General features: G+C 41.8%; 2 protein-coding genes across 8 annotated transcripts; both read left to right on the top strand.

Moving 5' to 3' along the window:
- Positions 1-1,681: 1,681 nt before the first annotated feature.
- Positions 1,682-17,233, top strand: LOC124045000 (tyrosine-protein phosphatase non-receptor type 7-like). 4 transcript variants are annotated; one of them, XM_046364203.1, is made up of 11 exons: positions 6,570-6,849; positions 6,976-7,034; positions 7,464-7,599; positions 7,909-8,098; positions 8,196-8,280; positions 8,561-8,646; positions 8,957-9,094; positions 11,663-11,773; positions 13,104-13,261; positions 14,880-14,993; positions 16,209-17,233. In XM_046364203.1, the coding sequence occupies exons 3-11, from the start codon at positions 7,481-7,483 to the stop codon at positions 16,363-16,365; spliced, it is 1,158 nt and encodes a 385-aa protein (XP_046220159.1). In that variant the 5' UTR covers positions 6,570-6,849; positions 6,976-7,034; positions 7,464-7,480; the 3' UTR covers positions 16,366-17,233. The 4 variants fall into 4 exon arrangements, with proteins under 4 accessions (XP_046220158.1, XP_046220159.1, XP_046220157.1 ...); XM_046364202.1 differs by lacking the exons at positions 6,570-6,849; positions 6,976-7,034 and adding an exon at positions 1,682-1,867 and having other exon boundaries at positions 16,209-17,232; XM_046364201.1 differs by lacking the exon at positions 6,976-7,034.
- A 2,444-nt stretch (positions 17,234-19,677) lies between these two features.
- Positions 19,678-23,817, top strand: LOC124045533 (ADP-ribosylation factor-like protein 8A). 4 transcript variants are annotated; one of them, XR_006840862.1, is made up of 8 exons: positions 19,678-20,094; positions 20,758-20,838; positions 21,064-21,137; positions 21,249-21,342; positions 21,524-21,591; positions 21,684-21,754; positions 21,865-22,614; positions 22,659-23,817. XR_006840862.1 is itself a non-coding variant. In XM_046364880.1 (7 exons), exons 1-7 carry the CDS (start codon positions 19,972-19,974, stop codon positions 21,918-21,920), a joined length of 567 nt encoding a protein of 188 aa, XP_046220836.1. In that variant the 5' UTR covers positions 19,678-19,971; the 3' UTR covers positions 21,921-23,817. The 4 variants fall into 4 exon arrangements, 1 of the variants encoding a protein (XP_046220836.1); XR_006840863.1 differs by having other exon boundaries at positions 21,865-22,592; XR_006840864.1 differs by having other exon boundaries at positions 21,865-22,504; positions 22,549-23,817.
- Positions 23,818-24,187: the final 370 nt, after the last annotated feature.

A 24,187-nucleotide genomic window follows, 5' to 3' on the forward strand; every position in this document is an offset into this window, starting at 1 on the left:
CATGTCAGTTAAGAACAAATTATTATGTTCAATGACAGCCTAGGAACAGTGGGTTAACTGCCTGTTAAGGAGCAGAACGAGAGATTTGTACTTTGTCAGCTCGGGGATATGAACTTGCAACCTTTCGGTTACTAGTCCAACGCTCTAACCACTAGGCTACCCTGCCGCTGTCAGCGATTGGGTGCAGAGTGAAAGCGGAGTCAGGTGCAGGACACAGGTATGGAGTAATCCAACTGAGTTTTACTCAAAGAATAAAGCAAAATTCCAAATAGGAACATACAACACAACTCTAACACAAACACAACCACTTAATGATATGAAATATCACAGACAGAACAGAAATGTATGTCAGATGGTTAAATAGGGAATGTAATGAGGGACTGTAAAACACGTGTGTGTGTGTAGTCAAACAAAACAAAACGAAACAGAAAAATGAATCGGTAGTGACTAGAAAGCCGGTGACGTCGACCGCCGAACACCACCCGAAAACCACCCGAACACCACCCGAACACCACCCGAACACCACCCGAACCCCGAACACCACCCGAACACCACCCGAACCCCGAACACCACCCGAACCCCGAACACCACCCGAACACCACCCGAACCCCGAACACCACCCGAACACCACCCGAACACCACCCGAACACCACCCGAACCCCGAACACCACCCGAACCCCGAACACCACCCGAACACCACCCGAAAACCACCCGAACACCACCCGAACCCCGAACACCACCCGAACACCACCCGAACCCCGAACACCACCCGAACACCACCCGAACACCACCCGAACCCCGAACACCACCCGAACACCACCCGAAAACCACCCGAACACCACCCGAACCCCACCCGAACCCCGAACACCACCCGAACACCACCCGAACACCACCCGAACACCACCCGAACCCCACCCGAACACCACCCGAACACCACCCGAACACCACCCGAACCCCACCCGAACACCACCCAAACCCCACCCGAACCCCACCCGAACACCACCCGAACACCACCCGAACCCCACCCGAACAAGGAGAAGGGCCGACTACAGGGACCTTTATCAGCCGCCCCATAATAGGAAACTATTTAGCGTTTCTACAGGAAGAAGACTAATACCTGTGTTCTATCAACATTATTGATGTATTTCAGGTTGTTTATGTAAAAGATCATGTGGTATCAATGACTTACCTGGTTAACTAAAGGCTATATAAATGAATGAATAAAATAACCCTGCTATTCACTTTGTCACCCAGCTGTTTCCATCACAGCAATGCTTATTTTCACGACAATTTCATAAACATTAGACCATTTCGCCCACAGCGACTGTTATTCACTTTTGCACTGTGGAGACACTGTGATGAAATGAGAAAATACTTGCAATAGGGCTCTTACATTTGACACAGTATATTATTCACTCAATGGTTGTATTGGTGTAATTGTGGACATTGGTCCCTTGTTGCTGTAGAGAAAATAATAGCCAACATAAAATTGACATTTGAGGTGAGTGTGCTCTCCTTGGAGGTTACACAAAGCCAGTGGCACTGAGTCTGCAGGGGTGAGGCAGCCTTGAATGTTGTGTGTGTTTGTGTACGTGTGCGTGTGCGTGTGTGGAAATGAGGGTATGAGAGTATGAGTGGGTGGGTGGGTAGAGAGGAAGCGGTGGAGAGGTAGAAAAAAGGAAGAAAAAAATGATTGTCTCATAAGCTTCCCTAAAGCCAAGCAGTAAAGAGTCAAACCTGCCTGTGTCTGTGCTGCTGGCTCGTCTGGACTGAGACCTTGGTCCAACACACATCCACACAGTACACAGGAACACAAGGAGAGAGGCGATAACTGAGGGCCAACTTCGACTGCAGTCCCCTTGCGCTGGTGAGTTACCTGCTGGGCCTATCTCATTGACAGTGTGATAGTGACAACCAAGAGGCATATGCATACTGTACTGTACCTGCAGATAAACTACAGATTGTCTTCAGCTTGTTATAATGTTTACCCCGTCATCATATCACTTGGAATTAACCTCACTTTTTCGCCAAGAACATGGAAGACTCGCTAGTCAGTCTGAGGCAGCGTTTCAGCCCAGCTGATGCATGATTTCAGCTCAGTCTTCCATCATTACAGGACGGCGTACGGTTATGTTCTGAGCTTCCTTACCATATTTTTTGTTGTTGTGCTATATGTAATAATTATAAACTGGGTGGTTTGATCCCTGAATGCTGATTGGCCTGCAGCCGTGGTATATCAGACCGCATATCACAGGTATGACAAAATATGTATTTCTACTGTTCTAATTATGTTGACAACCAGTTTATAATAGAAATAAGTCACCTGGGGGGTTTGTGGTATGTCAAATCAAATCAAATCACGTTTTATTGGTCACATACGCGTGATTAGCAGATGTTATTGCGGGTGTAGAGAAATGCTTGTGCTTCTAGCTCTGACAGTGCAGCGGTATCTAACAAGTAGTCTAACTATTACACAACATATACCCAATACACATATATATATTAATAATATATAGACTAAGATACAATAGAATAGTATGGAATAAAGTATATACATATGAGATGAGTAATGTCAGAGCAGCATAGACTAAGATACAGTAGAATAGTATGGAAAACAGTATATATATATATATATATATATATATATATATATATATATATATATATATATATATATATATATATATATATATATGAGATGGGTAATGCAGGATATATGTAGACACTATCAAAGTGACTAGTGTTCCATTTATTAAAGTGGCCAGTGATTTTAAGTCTATGTATATAGGTCAGCAGCCTCTGACGTGCTAGTGATGGCTATTTAACAGTCTGATGGCCTTGAGATAGAAGCTGTTTTTCAATCTCTCAATGCCAGCTTTGATGCACCTGTACTGACCTTCTGGATGATAACGGGGTGAGCATATGGCCAATATACCACGGCTAAGAGCTGTATTCCAGCACTCTGCATTGCATCGTGCTTAAGAACAGCCATTAGCCGTGGTATATTGGCCATATACCACAGCCCCTCTGGCCTTATTGCTTAACTATAAATAAACACATCACCTCTTCATCATTTAATATTCTAATTAGTCACTGAAGTCTTATTTATATTTATATTTTAAATGTTAATATTTTTATTTGAAAAAAATATATATATTTTCTTTGAAAATGCTTTTGAGCTCATATCAAACTTGAAAGCTATTTACAGTGCTTTCAGAATGTATTCTCCTTTTGTTGTGTTACAGCCTGAATTCAAAATTGATTACGTTGATATATTTTTCTCACCCATCTACTCACAATACCCCATCATGACAAAGTGAAAACATGTTTTTAGAAATGTTGGCAAATTTAGAAAGAGTCTATACATTGTAGAAGCACCTTTGGCAGTGATTACAGGTGTCTTTCTGGGTAAGTCTCTAAGAGCTTTCCACACCTGGATCGTGCAACATTTGTCCATTATTCTTTTCAAAATTCTTAAACATCTGTCAAATTCGTTGTTGATCTTTTGCATTTTCAGGTCTTGCCATAGATTTTCAAGTAGATTTACCTGTACGTCAAAACTGTAACTCAGCTACTCAGGTACATTCACTGTAATCTTGCAAAGCAACTCCAGTGTAGAAGTCGCCTTGTGTTGCCTTGTGTTTTAGGTTATTGTCATGCTGAAATATGACTTCATCTCCCAGTGTCTGGTAGAAAGCAGACAGAACCAGGTTTCCTCTTGAAGTCTGCCTGTGCTTAGCTTCATTCCATTTCTTTTTTATTCTTGAAAAATTCCCCCGTCCTTAACGATGACAAACATACCCATAACATGATGCAGCCACCACTATGCTTGAAAATATGAAGAGTGGTACTCAGTGATGTGTTGCATTGGATTTTCCCAAAAAACATAACACTTTCTATTCAGGACAAAAAGTGAATTGCTTTGCCACATTTTTGCAGTATTCATTTAGTGCCTTGTTGCAAACAGGAAGCATGTTTTGGAATATTTGTATATTGCACAGGCTCTCTTCTTTTCACTCTGTCAGTTAGGTTAGTATTGTGGAGTAACTACAATGTTGTTGATCCATCCTCAGATTTCTCCTTTCACAGCCATTAAACTCTGTGACTGCTTTAAAGTCACCTTTGGCTCATAGCAATTGAGTCAGGAAGGACACCTGTATCTTTGTAGTGACGGGGTGTATTGATACACTGAGTCAGGAAGGACTGTATCTTTGTAGTGACTGGGTGTATTGATACACTGAGTCAGGAAGGACTGTATCTTTGTAGTGACTGGGTGTATTGATACACCATCCAACGTGTAATGAATAACTTCACTTCAAAAGGAATATTCAATGTCTGCTTTTTTTTTATTACCCATCTACCAAAAGATTACCTTGTTTGTGAGGCATTGGAAAACCTCCCTGCTCTTTGTGGTTGAATCTGTGTTTGGAATTCACTGCTTGACTGAGGGAACTTACAGATAAATTGAATGTGTGGGGTACAGAGATGAGGTAGTCACTAAAAAATCATGTTAAACAATATTATTGCACACAGAGTCCTTCCATGCAACTTATTATGTGACTTGTTAAGCACATTTGCACTCCTGAACGTACTTAGGATTGCCACAACAAAGGGGTTAAATACTTATTGACTCAAGACATTCAATTTTTCTTTTTTCAGTCATTAGTAAAAATATATATATATATATTAATGAAAACCCCTATTCCACGTTGACATCATGGGGTGTAAATTCCAGCTGTAATGCAACATTGGGAATATGTGAATGTAAGGCACTGTACTTCTCTGAGATTATTTCTATTTTGTTTATTTGGTACGTTATTTATTTCTGTCATACAATCCCGCTTCAAGGACTTCATCAGCAAATATACTGTATGCGAACGTTTATGTTAGTATGATGAATAATTCATTGCATATTTGCAGCTGCCTTGAGCCTAGAGTCACTGAGGAATGACTCTACTGATTCACCTATTGGCAAAAAAAACAGCTTTCAAGCACTAGCTTTACAACATCCGCTTTACAACATCCACTTCACACTACCAGCTTTACAACACCAGCTTTACAATACCAGCTTTACAACACCAGCTTTACAATACCAGCTTTACAACACCAGCTTTACAATACCAGCTTTACAATACCAGCTTTACAACACCAGCTTTACAATACCAGTTTTACAATACCAGCTTTACAACACCAGCTTTACAATACCAGCTTTACAATACCAGTTTTACAATACCAGCTTTACAACACCAGCTTTACAATACCAGTTTTACAATACCAGCTTTACAACATCTGCTTTACAACATCCACTTCACACTACCAGCTTTACAACACCAGCTTTACAATACCAGCTTTACAATATCAGCTGTACAACACCAGCTTTACAATACCAGTTTTACAATACCAGCTTTACAACACCAGCTTTACAATACCAGTTTCACAATACCAGCTTTACAATATCAGCTTTACAATACCAGCTTTACAACACCAGCTTTACAATACCAGTTTTACAATACCAGCTTTACAATATCAGCTTTACAATACCAGCTTTACAACACCAGCTTTACAATACCAGCTTTACAATACCAGCTTTACAATACCAGCTTTACAATATCAGCTTTACAATACCAGCTTTACAACACCAGCTTTACAATACCAGTTTTACAATACAAGCTTTACAACACCAGCTTTACAATACCAGTTTTACAATACCAGCTTTACAACAACAGCTTTACAACATCCACTTCACACTACCAGCTTTACAATACCAGCTTTACAACACCAGCTTTACAATACCAGTTTTACAATATTAGCTTTACAACACCAGCTTTACAATATCAGCGTTACAACATCCACTTCACACTACCAGCTTTACAACACCAGCTTTACAATACCAGCTTTACAATACCAGCTTTACAATATCAGCTTTACAATATCAGCTTTACAACACCAGCTTTACAATATCAGCTTTACAATACCAGCTTTAATATATAATAATAATAATAATAATATATGCCATTTAGCAGACGCTTTTATCCAAAGCGACTTACAGTCATGTGTGCATACATTCTACATATGGGTGGTCCCGGGAATCGAACCCACTACCCTGGCGTTACAAGCGCCATGCTCTACCAACTGAGCTACAGAAGGACCAGCTTTACAACACCAGCTTTACAACACCAGCTTTACAATACCAGCTTTACAATAAAAGCTTTACAACACCAGCTTTACAATAAAAGCTTTACAATACCAGCTTTACAACACCAGCTTTACAATACCAGCTTTACAATACCAGCTTTACAACAACAGCTTTACAACACCAGCATTACAATACCAGCTTTACAACAACAGCTTTACAATACCAGCTTTACAACAACAGCTTTACAATACCAGCTTTACAACACCAGCTTTACAATAAAAGCTTTACAATACCAGCTTTACAACACCAGCTTTACAATACCAGCTTTACAACACCAGCTTTACAATAAAAGCTTTACAATACCAGCTTTACAACACCAGCTTTACAATACCAGCTTTACAATACCAGCTTTACAACAACAGCTTTACAACATTCTCTCCCTTCTTTTCCCTCCAGGAACTTCACAGTGATTGATCCACTCTCACGTTTAGACATGTGCACTTGAAGCCAAAGAAGAGGCTAGCTACTAACATACTGAGTCACTGTGTCAAAAAGACTGCATGTCTGTGCCTGCTCTCTCTCTACTTCTCACTGTGCTACTCTCTCTCTCCCTCTCCCTCTCTTTCTGTTTCTCATTGTGGTTGGTTCATGTCAATGGCAGACATTTCATTTGGTTTAGGATTACTCTGACATGTTGACAGACCAGGATTCAGGTATGGATAGATCCTAGTTTAGCGACAATCAGGCAACAAAGGAGAGAAATGATGTCTGATGATCTGAAAAATAAATGTTTAGTCAATGGTGTTTCTCTACTGCGTGTCATGTGTTGTGAATGTCAGTTTCAGGGGATGTGAGATCTTTCATTAACTGCTGTTCTTTTGACAAGAAGAGTTGACAAGTAGGGTGAAATATTTTAAATTCCATCTGAATTGAATTACTTTTGTGGTGTGTTCACTGTGTAGGCATAGTAAGGGAATAATGTGATCTCTCCCCTTCTCTCCCTCTCTCCCTCTCACCACCCTCCCTCCCTCTCTTTCTCTCTCTCTCCCTCTCTCTCTCCCTCCCTCCCCCTCTCTCTCGCTCTCCCCCTTCTTCTCTCTCTCTCTCTCTCTCTCTCTCTCTCTCTCTCTCTCTCTCTCTCTCTCTCTCTCTCTCTCTCTCTCCCTCCCTCCCTCCTCCCCTCTCTCCCTCCCTCCCTATCTGTCTCTCTCTCTCTCCTCCCTCTTTGTCTCTCGCTGTCTCTCTCTCTGTCTCTGTCTCTCTCTCTCTCTCTCTCTCTCTCTCTCTCTCTCTCTGTCTTGGGATTGTTTTCACTCAATTCAACCAGTAATTCAACACAGCACCATGAGTGAGTCAGTAGAATCCACATCATCATCATCAACATCACACCCTGTGGACAAAGACCAGTCAGCTTCCTGCCCTGCTGCTACAGCCCCTCGCAAAACAGTCCGGCTCCAGGAGAGGTACACACATCCATAATATTCAACTCACAGTACTGTCATCAAGGCCATGATAAACTACAGTACCAGTCAAAAGTTTGGACACACCTACTCATTCAAGGGTTTTTCTTTATTTTTACGTTTTTTTTACATTGTAGAATAATAGTGAAGATATCAAAACTATGAAATAACACGTATGGAATCATGCAGTAACCCAAAAAATGTTTTAACAAATCTAAATATATTTTATGATAAACTATAAGTGATACATTACGTAAATGCATATAGAGTCCTTGATCGTTTTGTCCTCTCTGTGGTTCCAATAATCCTCAGACGGGGATCCAATGTGTCCCTGGTGCTGGGCGTGAGCAGTCTCAGTCTGGAAGCAGTGGAGACCCTATGCTCCATCTCCACTCCCAGAGAGACCATCCTCCACCTGCTGAGGACCTCAACACGCCCTCTGACCCCCTCTCAGCTGCAGGAGGCGTCTGAAGAGACCAGCAGGCTGAACTCAGAGTACCAGGTTGGCATCTACTGTAACTGTTACTATGTGCAGACAATTGACTGCAAGCAGGATCAAGTTAAATCTGGACCTTAAGCCTGTCCGTTTTTTCCAACAGAAAATTCCTCCAAACTTTGTGAACCCTTCAGAGCTGGATATTCCAGGACGAGCTTTAAAGGACAGATACAAGACCATACTGCCAAGTGAGTGACTAAGTAAAATTGATAAGCATAAGTTGATAAATGCTGAAACACACTAGCACCCAGACAATATATAATATATAATAATAATATATGCCATTTAGCAGACGCTTTTATCCAAAGCGACTTACAGTCATGTGTGCATACATTCTACGTATGGGTGGTCCCGGGAATCAAACCCACTACCCTGGCGTTACAAGCACCATGCTCTACCAACTGAGCTACAGAAGGACCACCCATACATATAATAACCTATGTATAAACTCTAATCATGTTTAACCAGACCCTGAGACCCGTGTGTGTCTGAGGAACCCCGCAGCAGAGGAGGCGGGTGATACTGGGAGATACATCAACGCTAACTACATAAAGGTTAGAACCACCTGTAATTAAGAGGGTCATTGGTTTTTAATTGTGTTTAAGTTACACAGACGTAAAGTCATTCTAGACCCTTATGGGGATGAAGAAGTGTAAGTAGGTGAACATGAAGTCATAAAAGGTCATAAAAATTTATATAAAAGGTTGTGTGAAAGTATTAGCATACGCATTGCACAGAGGATGTTAAGGATGTGGAGAGTGATATAGTTGACTCACGTGGGTGTATCATGATGTCAACCAAGGAAACCCACAGGAAGTCAAAGTGGAAATGACACAGCCACATATCTTGCTGTCGCCCACGCAGGGTTACAACGGTGCACCTAGCGCCTACATCGCCACCCAGGGCCCCATGCTCAACACCGTGCACGACTTCTGGGAAATGGTGTGGCAGGAGAGATCCACCACCATTGTCATGATCACCAAGCTGAAGGAGAAGAAGGAGGTGAAATCCCATCCTGCTTCCATTTCTCTCCTAACCTCTAAAAGTCTAAGCTGTGTGTGGGGGGGGGTTCTACTACACTAGTAGAGGTTGTTAAAACAATCCATATTTCAGCTTAGTAGAACACCCCCCCCCCTTTAGCTATTTCATTTAGTTCATTTAGCTATTTGATTTCAAATTTTAGGACCCCTTTATGTAAAACAAAAAATAAATATATTTTTTGTACATATACAGTTGAAGTCGGAAGTTTACATACACCTTCGCCAAATACATTTAAACTCAGTTTTTCACAATTCCTGACATTTAATCCTAATAAAAATTCCCTGTCTTAAGTCAGTTAGGATCACCACTTTATTTTAAGAATGTGAAATGTCAGAATAATAGTAGAGAGAATGATTTATTTCAGCTTTTATTTCTTTCATCACATTTCCAGTGGGTCAGAAGTTTACATACAGTCAATTGCCTTTAAATTGTTTAACTTGGGTCAAAAGTGTCAGGTAGCCTTCCACAAGCTTCCCACATTAAATTGGGTGAATCTTGGCCCATTCCTCCTGACAGAGTGGGTGTAACTGAGTCAGGTTTGTAGGCCTCCTTGCTCACACACACATTTTCTATGGGATTGAGGTCAGGGCTTTGTGATGGCCACTCCAATACCTTGACTTTGTTGTCCTTAAGCCATTTTTCCACAACTTTGGAAGTATGCTTGGGGTCATTGTCCATTTGGAAGACACATTTGCGACCAAGCTTTAACTTCCTGACAGATGTCTTGAAATGTTGCTTCAATATATCTACATAATTTTCCTACCTCAAGATGCTATCTATTTTGTGAAGTGCACCAGTCCCTCCTGCAGCAAAGCACACCCACAACATGATGCTGCCACCCCCGTGCTTCACAGTTGGGATGGTGTTCTTCGGCTTGCAAGCATCCCCTTTTTTCCTCCAAACATAACAATGGTCATTATGGCCAAACAGTTATATTTTTGTTTGATGTACAATCTTTTTCCCCATGTGCAGTTGCAAACCATAGTCTGGCTTTTTTTATGGGAGCTTTCGGAGCAGTGGCTTCTTCATTTCTGAGCGGCCTTTCAAGTTATGTCGATATAGGACTCGTTTTATGGGGATATAAATACTTTTGAACCAGCATCTTCACAAGGTCCTTTGCTTTTGTTCTGGAATTGATTTGCACTTTTTGCACCAAAGTACGTTCATCTCTAGGAGACAGAACGTGTCTCCTTCCTGTACGGTATGACGGCTGTGTGGTCCCATGGTGTTTATACTTGCGTACTATTGTTTGTGCAGATGAACATGGTACCTTCAGGCATTGGAAATTGCTCCCAAGGATGAACCAGACTTGTGGAGGTCAACGATTTTATTTCTGAGGTCTTGGCTAATTTCTTTTGATTTTCCCATGATGTCAAGCAAAGAGGCACTGAGTTTGAAGGTAGTCCTTGAAATACATCCACAATTAGCCTATCAGAAGCTTCTAAAGCCATGACATCATTTTCTGGAATTTTCCAAGCTGTTTAAAGGCACAGTCAACTTAGTGTATGTAAACTTCTGACCCACTGGAATTGTGATACATTGAATTATAAGTGAAATAATCTGTCTGTAAACAATTGTTTGAAAAATTACTTGTGTCATGGACAAAGTAGATGTCCTAACCGACTTGTCAAATCCATAGTTTGTTATCAGAACATTTGTGGAGTGGTTGAAAAACTAGTTTTAATGACTCCAACCTAAGTGTATGTAATCTCAGACTTCAACTGTATATATATATATATATATATATATATATATATATATATATATATATATATATATATATATATATATATATATATATATATATATATATATATATATATACATTTTTGGGGGCATAAAATATTGAATTTGGCCTTTCCTACTAAAGCCCATAGAAACACATCAATAAATGGCAACAAAGAGTCAAAAAATGTATCATAAGGAATAAGGTTTGTGAGAATCTTATCTTTCTGTTGAGTGGTCCTATTCATTTGCATGGACGTTTTCGTGAGAAGACCAATTTTCAGGATGTCTCCTGGTCTGACAAACACCGCTGTGGCTCGGCCACCTTCCATCGCAGATGGGTTGTCTCACCGCAGATGGGTTGTCTCACCGCAGATGGGTTGTCTCCTGGTCTGACAAACCCGGCTGTAGCTCGGCCACCTTCCACCGCAGATGGGTTGTCTCATGGTCTGACAAACACGGCTGTAGCTCGGCCACCTTCCACCGCAGATGGAATGTCTCATGGTCTGACAAACACGGCTGTGGCTCGGCCACCTTCCACCGCAGATGGGAGAGGCCGACATAGGCGGATGCAGTGGGTTGAGACGCACAGCCCATGTAAAAAGATATCTCTACCTTAAACTGACAGATTTTGATGGCAATTTTTTTATTCTGTTTCTTAGATTGATGTGTCAATAAATCTTGAAGTGTAACGGGTTTCCTTTGACAGACCCATTGGTGATAAAGCAGAGATGGTTTATAAAATCCTTGATAGAGACTTTGGGTCATGTCTGAAGTATACAGAAAGTGTGTTCTGTGTTTCAGAAGTGTGAGCTTTACTGGCCAGAGAAGGAGGGCAGCTATGGCAGATTTGAGCTCAGAGTGGCCATTGTGAAAGAATGTGATGGCTACACAATTCGAGACATAATTATTCAGGTGAGATAGTAGGTTATTGTTGTCTGAACATCTCATAATGCCAGTAAAAGCTCTGGGTTACACTAGTTTCAGAACTTCAAAACTTCTGAATGAAAGAAGGGATGGAAGGATGAATAAATGAATGCATGAATGAATGAATGGATGGATGGATGGATGGATGGATGGATGGATTAATGTAGGGATGGATGGATGGATGGATGGATGGATGGATGGGATGGATTAATGTAGGGATGGATGGATGGATGGATGGATGGATGGATGGATGGATGGATGGATGGATGGATGGATGGATGAATTAATGAATGGATGGATGGATGGATGGATGGATGAATGGATGGATGGATGGATGGATGGATGGATGGATGGATGGATGGATGGATGGATTAATGGATGGATGGATGGATGGATGGATGGATGGATGGATGGATGGATGGATGGATGGATTAATGGATGGATGGATGGATGGATGGATGGATGGATGGATGGATGGATGGATGGATGGATGGATGGATGGAATGGATGGATGGATGGATGGATGGATGGATGGATGGATTAATGGATGGATGGATGGATGGATGGATGGATGGATGGATGGATGGATTAATGTAGGGATGGATGGATGAATGGATGGATGGATGGATGGATGGATGGATGGATGGATGGATGGATTAATGTAGGGATGGATGGATGGATGGATGGATGGATGGATGGATGGATGGATGGATGGATTAATGGATGGATGGATGGATGGATGGATGGATGGATGGATGGATGGATGGATGGATGGATTAATGTAGGGATGGATGGATGGATGGATGGATGGATGGATGGATGGATGGATGGATGGATGGATGGATGGATGAATGGATGGATGGATGGATGGATGGATTAATGGATGGATGGATGGATGGATGGATGAATTAATGAAGGGATGGATGGATGGATGAATGTAGGAATGGATGGATGTATGAATGAAGGGATGGATGGATGAACGAAGGGACGGGTGGATGGATGAATGTAGGGATGAATGGATGGATGGATGGATGAAAGAAGGGATGGATGGATGGATGAATGTAGGGATGGATGGATGTATGAACGAAGGGATAGATGGATGAATGTAGGGATGGATGGATGAATTTAGGAATGGATGGATGTATGAATGAAGGGTTGGATGGATGAACGAAGGGATGGATGGATGGATGAATGTAGGGATGGATGGATGGATAGATGAAGGCATGTATGTATGAATGAAGGGATGGATGGATGAACGAAGGGACGGATGGATGGATGAATGAAGCAGTTAACTTACGAACAACAATGTGTCCTACAGGTGGGCTCAGAGAGCAGGCAGGTGAGGCACTACTGGTACTCCACATGGCCAGACCACCAGACTCCAGAATGTACTGGACCTCTGCTCAGACTGGTGGCGGACGTGGAGGAACACAAGCAGTCCCACCCCGGCCTAGGAACCACCATCGTCCATTGCAGGTCCACACTAAAACAACCCTTAACACTGGCTCTCATTAACACAACCCTTAAACTGGCTCTCATTAACACAACCCTTAATACTGGCTCTCATTAACACAACCCTTAACACTGGCTCTCATCAACACAACCCTTAATACTGGCTCTCACAACCCTTAAAACTGGCTCTCATTAACACAACCCTTAACACTGGCTCTCATTAACACAACCCTTAACACTGGCTCTCATTAACACAACCCTTAACACTGGCTCTCATTAACACAACCCTTAACACTGGCTCTCATTAACACAACCCTTAACACTGGCTCTCATTAACACAACCCTTAACACTGGCTCTCATTAACACAACCCTTAACACTGGCTCTCATTAACACAACCCTTAACACTGGCTCTCATTAACACAACCCTTAACACTGGCTCTCATTAACACAACCCTTAACACTGGCTCTCATTAACACAACCCTTAATACTGGCTCTCATTAACACAACCCTTAACACTGGCTCTCATTAACACAACCCTTAATACTGGCTCTCACAACCCTTAACACTGGCTCTCATTAACACAACCCTTAACACTGGCTCTCATTAACACAACCCTTAACACTGGCTCTCATTAACACAACCCTTAACACTGGATCTCATTAACACAACCCTTAACACTGGCTCTCACAACCCTTAACACTGGCTCTCATTAACACAACCCTTAATACTGGCTCTCATTAACACAACCCTTAACACTGGCTCTCATTAACACAACCCTTAACACTGGCTCTCATTAACACAACCCTTAACACTGGCTCTCATTAACACAACCCTTAATACTGGCTCTCATTAACACAACCCTTAACACTGGCTCTCACAACCCTTAACACTGGCTCTCATTAACACAACCCTTAACACTGGCTCTCACAACCCTTAACACTGGCTCTCATTAACACAACCCTTAATACTGTCTCTCATTAACACAACCCTTAACACTGGCTCTCACAACCCTTAACACTGGCTCTCATTAACTGTCACTTTGGTAAATGTGAGAGAACTAACATTGGCATATGTTATAGAATGTCCTTGATAAGAAAACAGTCCGAGGCTAATTGAACGGTTCTCGCTTCCTGTGTGTTTATACAGTATATATACAAAAGTATGTGGACACCCTTAAGGGAGGCTCCATTTCACAGACCATGTCAGTCAGAATTAACTTCTCACAATAATGATTTACCGCGACTAGCTTGAGTTCACTTACTGACGTCAAAGGTGAATGCTATGGAATTAATGTTGTTTTGTGTTCGATACGTGTATGTTCTGTATGTGGATTGTGTATTGCAGGCAAATAATGTAGCAGAGACTGGAGAATAGATACATGTCCTTTCCAACAAGTCAGTTCGTCAAATTTCTGCTCTGCTAATTTAGGACCGTTGTCTGAAGACTCTTAGGATTTCCAGTGTCTCCATCACGTGTTTCTCTGTCTGTGTTGTTTATTATAAGACCCCTGGCTGCCTTCACGTTCCTTTCACATTTTAAAAAGGGGTGACTGGTAGAACAGGTTGTCAGGAGGATCCGGTTGGAGTCAGACATGCTGTGACTCTACGTGACTTAATTTGTCATATGCTCTCCACTACAGTGCAGGGATTGGTAGAACAGGTTGTTTCATCGCCAGCAGCATTGGATGCCTGCAGCTAAAACACACCAGTAAGGCTGACGTGCTTGGAATCGTCTGCAAGCTACGCCTCGACAGGTACTAGCTACAACACACTGCCCTGCTGCTGGTAGTAAAGCGCCAGGCACGTTTCAATCAAACTCTGTTTCTATCAAGTAAAATATCAAGTGAGCACCTTGCTTCAAACAATACATTTGAAATGTGTCTTGAGTTATTTAAAAAGTGCTGTAGTGATAGGGATCTTAGATGTGGAGCTTGGGGATGCTGCTCCTTCACTCTCTGCCGCTCTGTGTTGCTCTTTGGGGTTCTAGGCTGGGTATCTGTGTTGCTCTTTGGGGTTCTAGGCTGGGTATCTGTGTTGCTCTTTGGGGTTTTAGGCTGGGTATCTGTGTTGCTCTTTGGGGTTCTAGGCTGGGTATCTGTGTTGCTCTTTGGGGTTCTAGGCTGGGTATCTGTGTTGCTCTTTGGGGTTTTAGGCTGGGTATCTGTGTTGCTCCTTGGGGTTTTAGGCTGGGTATCTGTGTTGCTCTTTGGGGTTCTAGGCTGGGTATCTGTGTTGCTCTTTGGGGTTTTAGGCTGGGTATCTGTGTTGCTCCTTGGGGTTTTAGGCTGGGTATCTGTGTTGCTCTTTGGGGTTCTAGGCTGGGTATCTGTGTTGCTCTTTGGGGTTCTAGGCTGGGTATCTGTGTTGCTCTTTGGGGTTTTAGGCTGGGTATCTGTGTTGCTCTTTGGGGTTCTAGGCTGGGTATCTGTGTTGCTCTTTGGGGTTCTAGGCTGGGTATCTGTGTTGCTCTTTGGGGTTTTAGGCTGGGTATCTGTGTTGCTCTTTGGGGTTTTAGGCTGGGTATCTGTGTTGCTCTTTGGGGTTCTAGGGTGGGTATCTGTGTTGCTCTTTGGGGTTCTAGGGTGGGTATCTGTGTTGCTCTTTGGGGTTCTAGGCTGGGTATCTGTGTTGCTCTTTGGGGTTCTAGGCTGGGTATCTGTGTTGCTCTTTGGGGTTCTAGGCTGGGTATCTGTGTTGCTCTTTGGGGTTCTAGGCTGGGTATCTGTGTTGCTCTTTGGGGTTCTAGGCTGGGTATCTGTGTTGCTCTTTGGGGTTCTAGGCTGGGTATCTGTGTTGCTCTTTGGGGTTCTAGGCTGGGTATCTGTGTTGCTCTTTGGGGTTCTAGGCTGGGTATCTGTGTTGCTCTTTGGGGTTCTAGGCTGGGTATCTGTAAATCACTTTGTAACAACTGGTGATGTATAAAAGGCTTTATAAAATATATGTGATTGATTGATTGTTTGTTTTGTCAGGGGTGGTATGATACAGACCAGTGAGCAGTACCAGTTCCTGTACCTTACCCTGGCCCAGTACAGCCGACAGCTGGTGAACACAGACTGTGGCTCAGAGAGCCCTGTCCCTGTCCCTGTCCCTGTCCAGACTGGCAGTACTACAGGAGAAACGCGGTGACAGTGAAAGCCCAGCTGAAGCTCTGTCTTTCTGTATGGGAGAACAAGCTTCTGGAACTCTGTCTTTCTGTATGGGAGAACAAGCTTCTGGAACTCTGTCTTTCTGTATGGGAGAACAAGCTTCTGGAACTCTGTCTTTCTGTATGGGAGAACAAGATTCTGGAACTCTGTCTTTCTGTATGGGATAACAAGATTCTGGAACTCTGTCTTTCTGTATGGGAGAACAAGATTCTGGAACTCTGTCTTTCTGTATGGCAGAACAAGCTTCTGGAACTCTGTCTTTCTGTATGGGAGAACAAGCTTCTGGAACTCTGTCTTTCTGTATGGGAGAACAAGCTTCTGGAACTCTGTCTTTCTGTATGGGATAACAAGATTCTGGAACTCTGTCTTTCTGTATGGGAGAACAAGCTTCTGGAACTCTGTCTTTCTGTATGGGAGAACAAGATTCTGGAACTCTGTCTTTCTGTATGGGAGAACAAGATTCTGGAACTCTGTCTTTCTGTATAGGATAACAAGATTCTGGAACTCTGTCTTTCTGTATGGGAGAACAAGATTCTGGAACTCTGCTCATGTGCTGTCTGTGGCAATCTCATCCCCTTGACTGTGACAGTTATTTCAGCATTTTTATGGGCACGTTGGACTGGTTTGAATTGTATTGAAATTCATGAATAATCATTTTGTCCATATTTGCTACCCTGATAATAAATATGTTATGCCCTTGGCTTTAATTAATTACAGTCTATTTGACATTCTGAAGACAAAATACATACACCACAGTTCAAATGTTTGGGGTCACTTAGAAATGTCCTTGTTTTTGAAAGAAAAGCAATTTTTTTGTCCATTAAATGAACATAAAATTGATCAGATATACAGTGTAGATATTGTTGATGTTGTAAATGACTATTGCGGCTGATTTTTTATGGAAAACACCAGTCTCAACGTCAACAGCGAAGAGATGACTCCGGCATGCTGGCCTTCTAGGCAGAGTTCCTCTTTCCAGTGTCTGTGCTCTTTTGCCCATCTTAATCTATTATTTTTATTGGCCAGTCTGAGATATGTCTTTTTCTTTGCAACTCTGCCTAGAAGGCCAGCATCCCGGAGTTGCCACTTCACTGTTGACGTTGAGACTGGTGTTTTGCGGGTACTATTTAATGAAGCTGCCAGTTGAGGACTTGTGAGGCATCTGTTTCTCAAACTAGACACTCTAATGTACTTGTCCTCTTGCTCAGTTGTGCACCGGGGTTACTGGTTAGAGCCAGTTTGCTCTGTTCTGTGAAGGGAGTCGTACACAGCGTTGTACGAGATCTTCAGTTTCTTGGCAATTTCTCGCATGGAATAGCCTTCATTTTTTTACAGAGCAAGAATAGACTGACGAGTTTCAGAAGAAAGGTCTTTGTTTCTGGCCATTTTGAGCCTGTAATCGAACCCACAAATGCTGATGCTCCAGATTCTCAACTAGTCTAAAGAAGCCAGTTTTATTGCTTCTTTAATAAGAACAACAGTTTTCAGCTGCTAACATAATTGCAAAAGTGTTTTCTAATGATCAATTAGCCGTTTAAATTGAGAAACTTGGATTAGCTAACATAACGTGCCATTGGAACACAGGAGTGATAGTTGCTGATAATGGGCCTCTGTGCGCCTATGTAGATATTCCATAAAAAATCTGCCATTTCCAGCTATAATAGTCATTTACAACATTAACAATGTCTACACTGTATTTCTGATCAATTTGATGTTATTTTAATGGACAAAAAATGTGCTTTTCTTTCAAAAACAGGGACGTTTCTAAGTGACCCCAAACTTTTGAACGGTAGTGTAGTAGGTTATAATTGATTGTTTTTCTAGGTTCCAGGTTGATTTGCTAATTGATTAATAAATACATATTTATATGTAAAACAGAATTGATCAATAAATGTTGATATGTAAAACCGAAAGTGAAAGGCAGAAGAGCTACGGTGACGATCCCCTTCTCTCCAGCAGAGGGCAAGTGTCGTGAATTGAGAACATCATTTGCGGTGAGTCCCTCTTTATCGAGCGCCTCTCTCACTTGGTGTTTCTGATTAGCAATCATGGCAGCAACATTAGAGTCCCGGAAGCAACATCGAGAACTCCGGTTTTCTGAATTTTCCTTCAAAATAAAAGTCTGCAGTAAAACACTATGCATATGATACGAAATCAATCATTTGTGCAGCTTTGCAGAGAGCATAATGTTAAAATAGTGTTACAAAACTACATCAATCTAAACTAAAGAGAATTGCTTCTTTATATGTGATAAATAATATTAAATGTTGGAGCACATTGAGAAATGGCTGAATATTAAGTAAATATATTGTACAGACCCTATTGATCTAGCACTAGAGTCTATATACAGTATATGGTGTTATTTCTGATTGTGGTCTAAATACCCAGCAGCCCTTTCTACTCCACTCATTCCATTTCTCCCAATGCAATACACTGTAGGGCTATAAATTACATATTGCCTTATAGAGAAAAAACTATTCTGTGCCGATGTAAAAGTGGGGTTGGGATCTGAAGAATGTGGTGTCATTTCATGGAGCTCTGAATATACAGAGTGTTGCTGTCCTAATAGTCTTTGCTCTATAAGCCAATATGTACTGCATATACAGTGATTCACATTGTGGCTATTTATTTCACTTTGGAACATTTAATGCAAATGATACTTAAATATGAAAAAATGTGAATCTTTGGTAATGTTTAGACAATTATTTGTCATATATCATGAATAAATACAGGATAACAGTGGTAGACCTGATCACTGACAACGATGAGACAGTCTATAGGGAGGAGGTCAGAGACCTGGCAGTGTGGTACCAGGTTAATAACCTCTCCCTCAATGTGATCAAGACAAAGGAGATGATTGTGGACTACGGTAAAAGGAGGACCGAGCCACGCCCCCATTCTCATCGACGGGGCTGTAGTGGAGCAGGTTGACAAATAACATATGATTTGATATTGTGACACGTGGGGCACTTTTGTTTTGAAAATAATCCGAAATTGCGTGACCAGAAGTACTTTTTTAATGTTGCTGACGAGACGCTGATGCAAATACTTGTTTGTGGCTGATGCGATTCTGAAACCCCACCCAATGAGGAAGAACAACCCTTAACACTTACCACAGCCACAAAGTCAAAATGGTCTTTTTCGAAAAAATACATGAAAACAAAAATGTGTTTTTTGGTGTTCATTTTAGTTTGGGCATACGGTTAGCATGTGGTTAAGGTTATGGTTAAGGTTAGGCTTACAAATCACACGTTAAGAACATAAATTGTATAAATGGGCAGGGTTTATGACTTTGTGGCTGTAGTAACCAGTGACGACCCTTGTCAGGCAGGAAAAGACAAACAGGGAGGAAGGAGGCGTAGTAAACAAGGCAGATAACTACAACTTACTTTTTTTAAAAAAAATAACAGTGCCAATACTTGCGCACAAAACAGTTTGTTTGGTGAATATTCACGTTATTCCACCGTTAGTAATACATCCTGTACCCTGTGTTGTCACTGCAACCTAGATAGTTATAGCTAGACAAACTTGTCGAGGCTAACAGGCTAACAGGCTCCAGTAGCAGTGCCATCACAACGCGCCCAGGATGATCGCATTGATCAACAAGCTCCTTGACTGGTTCAAAGCACTGTTTTGGAAGGAAGAGATGGAGTTAACATTGGTGGGACTCCAGTATTCGGGCAAGACAACTTTCGTTAACGTGATCGCGGTACGGTCAATCTGCTGTTTTCTGATGGTGTCCGTTGTTGTTAAAACAGATCGAGATGTTTGCTCGTGTTTAACTAGCTTCTGCTATCATAACCATGTTTATATGTTTCAATCGTGTTTCTGTAACCTGATGTTTTGTAATGACCATGTCTGGTCCCAGACATGCTCGGGCGGTGGCGATGATCCTGGCTCGTTTGGTTAGCTAACGACATGCACATGAGGCATGAAGCAGTATAACGTTAGTCCATCATCACATTTAGTCAAGACACGCAGGTGTATTCATTCAGTTCACTTGATGTGCATTCAATCTTGTCTGTGTCTTCTCTCTTTCCTGAATTGACTAGGACAACAGTTTTATGAGCAACATTACCATATTTCAGTACATATGTTATTAACCATAGCTAGTTACATTTGACATTTAAGTCATTTTGCCAGGCCCCAGTTTTTTAATAAGTCATCAATCTGGATTTTGGCTATCAAATACTATTAAATTCATAGAAATGTAATTAATAGAACAGGAGTCCCCATTCAAGTCAATAAATCAACTGTTCTATTCTTTCTGTGAATTAACCATATCCGAGAGTACTTTTGAAAAACTGGGCCCAGATGATTTGAACATAACTTAAAATGTAACCCCCCTTTATTCTTTCCCCTTGCTTTGCAGTCGGGTCAGTTCAGCGAAGACATGATTCCCACAGTGGGCTTCAACATGAGGAAGATCACCAAGGGAAATGTCACCATCAAGGTCCGTATACTGCCAGGTTAGAGGTCAGGCCACTTCATGGTCATCTCTTGATTCATGTCTTATTTGCTTACAGAGGGAGTAGTATGAAGTGGAGGGGGGGATGTTGGATGGTCCCTGTGATTGACTGTGACTCACTTAAGCTATTTTATTAATTGTGAAAGGTTGACAACTGATTAGCTATGCCGTGTCAATGCTGCGCTGATGTTTTGATCTCATTCTTCTTAGCTGTGGGATATCGGCGGTCAGCCTCGATTCAGGAGCATGTGGGAGCGATACTGCAGAGGAGTCAGTGCCATTGTGTGAGTAACAGCATCCTCCCAGTCCCTTGTGCAGGGAGTGGTCCATTATATTGGTAGCTTATTTCAAATAAGGCTATTTATCGTAACTTTTGAAACCATATCATTTTTAAGGTACATGGTTGATGCAGCTGACCCAGAGAAGACAGAGGCGTCTAAAAATGAACTACACAACCTGTTGGACAAGCCCCAGCTCCAGGGTATTCCTGTGAGTACCCCCCCCCCCCCCCCCCCCCATACAGTGCTAGCTGATCTAGTAGCTACAGTAGGTCTACTACTGGACTTTGTCCAACGTTCCGGTGTTTCCTCTGCTACTGCTTGGTCTTGTCATGCAGGGCTCCCCTTGAGTGTCTAAAGAAAGATTCATTAATGTTGTTTCCTCCTCACAGGTTCTTGTCTTGGGGAATAAGAGGGATCTTCCTGGAGCGCTTGATGAGAAGGAGCTGATTGAGAAAATGTAAGAATCAGCTCTCTGTCTGTCTGTCTGTCTGTCTGTCTGTCTGGTCTGGTCTGTCTCTGTGATGCTCATGTCTCCTCTGTGGTCCACAGGAACCTCTCGGCCATCCAAGACAGAGAGATCTGCTGTTACTCCATCTCCTGCAAGGAAAAGGACAACATCGGTAAGAATCTGACGTCTGACTTGTTCTAGCTTATATCACAGAAAATGTTACCTTTTTTTAGTTTTCCTGTGTATTTCATGGCATTTAAACATCTGTTATTTCACCTCCAGATATCACGCTACAGTGGCTGATCCAGCACTCCAGAACCAAGCGGAGCACTTCATGAGAACCTCATCTCAAGACACAGGCCTTCACCTGTCCCAACCTGTCCCAATCCCCCTGCCCTCTGTCCTCCCCAGCCTGTCCATACTCCTTTTCTTTGGATGACCCTCTCTTGCCGATACCCCCCCACCCACCCCGCCTGATTCCACTCTCCTGAATGGAGCCTGGAAACCTTTTCTTTGCAGTGTTCATTTTCTTTTTGTAATATAACACTTCTTGTGACCTATGACCTCTGATGGACAAAGTGGTACTTGGCATCCCTGATGTTCATATGTCATACTTCACCATATCTGTTGATATCGAGGTTTATATTCAACTGATCCAGAGACAGGGCAGAATACTGTACAGTACATAACCTCTGTTCCCAATAAGTAGAGAAGACTGGAGTCTGAACACTGCATCACTTAGCAGCTTCAAAGTCAACTTTACCACACTGATATCACATTGCAAACAGTATTTGTCTTAGACCAGTGGTTCCCAACCTTTCTCTGTTAATGTGCCATCAGCTGAATTTTTCTCTGCCCAGAGTACCCCTGAAGTACCCCATGTATATTTTACCAGAAAGCTTATGTTTTCATGGATCTTCAAGTACCCCCTGTGGGTAGGCCAGGTACCCCCTGTGGGTAGGCCAGGTACCCCCTGTGGGTAGGCCAGGTACCCCCTGTGGGTAGGCCAGGTACCCCCTGTGGGTAGGCCAGGTACCCCCTGTGGGTAGGCCAGGTACCCCCTGTGGGTAGGCCAGGTACCCCCTGTGGGTAGTGTCCCTGGTTGGGAACCACTGTCTTTGAGCATAGTCCTATTACTTCCCAACGACAGTGGTACTGTGTGTAATGATACTAAATGTACCTTTTTGAAGTGGGAGTGTTACAACATTTGATTGAAATACTTGGGAGTTTGCGCAAGTCTCTCCATTTCTCTTTTCTTTATAAGGCTAATGGGAGGTGTTGTTAAAGATGTCCTTGATGTCATCTCTATTCTGATTATATATATATACATTTGCATTATGTCATCTTCTCTGTCTGTTGCTTGTCCTGACACACGTTTGGTAGTTTAGAAACAGCAGGAAGATTTTCTTTCAACTAAGCAACATGGACTTTTAATTTCCATTAGCAATATCTGCAACACATGGTTTACAAACAATGTCAATGTTTATATTTATGCATCCTTCTTTTCACATTTCCTGTCATTGATTTATATCATTATGCAACAGCTCCTTTCCACCCAGTAATGTACAGCTACTATTTGACCAGTTTTCATGTCATTACAGGATCATGAATAACCCATTTAGAAATTGAACATCTGTGATGAAGACGTCCCCCAGATAAAGTGAGATTATACAGGTGTCAGCCAATATAATCTAGGTGTTGGAAATTTCATATTAACTAACAATGAAGACTTCTGTCTAATTTTGTATTTAACTTTCATGTCTATGATATATTACCTCCGACATGGCCAACGTAACCATTGACAACCGCAACATCTCTGCTTTTTTGTTTGCATGCTGGGGCATAAGTATTTGTGGGATCTTTGATAATTAACTATAAATTGTTTTGTTTTTTATGGCAAATATAGTAAATACTATCTGCTTTAACCTGTTTGTACATTACTGTTTCAATTAAGTTGATGATTGTGTTTTTAATAGGATATGCTTATGTATGATAACTAAAAACATTGGTGAAAACCACTTTATACATGGTCTGCAGAATTCATATGATTGTTGCCACACAGTGCTCACAGTGGCTGTAGATTGTTAATGATGGTTGGTGCTTTTCATGTGGTGTCATGTGTATGTTTGTCTGGCTGTTTTCATGTATATGAAAGAATCAATGTGGGAGAAGACGGTAGTGTTTTGGTTGTTCTCTAATTAAAGGATCCATGTCACGGCACTGGTCACAACCTGAGGAAAAGTGCCTCTCATTTCTAATCACTCCAGTCAATGTGGAAAATAGCTGTGGCTCTGACCAACTGCTACCTCTGAGAATTGCCCTTCCCATGACTAGTGTGGCTAAAGGTGCAATCTACAGTTATTATATCCATTTTTGGACATGTAAATTCAATAAATAACACCCATTGTTTCTTGAAGAATATATCACAAATTCCTCATGAGCTTAGTTCCACTGTCGTACCTCATCAGAACCCAAAATAGCTTATTTTACTCCATTGTTTGTCAAATTTTTTAAATATTATAATAAAAAATAAGTAAATCTCAACACTGTATAGCCTTTAAACATGCTTAAAAATATAATTCTGATATACAGTGGGAAGAACGAG

Source organism: Oncorhynchus gorbuscha, linkage group LG10 (assembly GCF_021184085.1).
Source record: "Oncorhynchus gorbuscha isolate QuinsamMale2020 ecotype Even-year linkage group LG10, OgorEven_v1.0, whole genome shotgun sequence".
Lineage (NCBI taxonomy): Eukaryota > Metazoa > Chordata > Actinopteri > Salmoniformes > Salmonidae > Oncorhynchus > Oncorhynchus gorbuscha.

What these genes read in the sequence shown, in the direction of transcription:
- LOC124045000 (XM_046364201.1), top strand. Translation starts at nt 6,828, where the DNA reads ATGTTGACAGACCAGGATTCAG. An exon ending in ACAGTCCGGCTCCAGGAGAG is followed by an intron (nt 7,600 to 7,908) that starts GTACACACATCC and finishes AATAATCCTCAG; the next exon opens with ACGGGGATCCAATGTGTCCC. An exon ending in TCAACGCTAACTACATAAAG is followed by an intron (nt 8,647 to 8,956) that starts GTTAGAACCACC and finishes TCGCCCACGCAG; the next exon opens with GGTTACAACGGTGCACCTAG.
- LOC124045533 (XM_046364880.1), top strand. Translation starts at nt 19,972, where the DNA reads ATGATCGCATTGATCAACAAGCTCCTTGACTGGTTCAAAGCACTGTTT. An exon ending in AGAGGAGTCAGTGCCATTGT is followed by an intron (nt 21,138 to 21,248) that starts GTGAGTAACAGC and finishes ATCATTTTTAAG; the next exon opens with GTACATGGTTGATGCAGCTG. An exon ending in CAAGGAAAAGGACAACATCG is followed by an intron (nt 21,755 to 21,864) that starts GTAAGAATCTGA and finishes TTTCACCTCCAG; the next exon opens with ATATCACGCTACAGTGGCTG.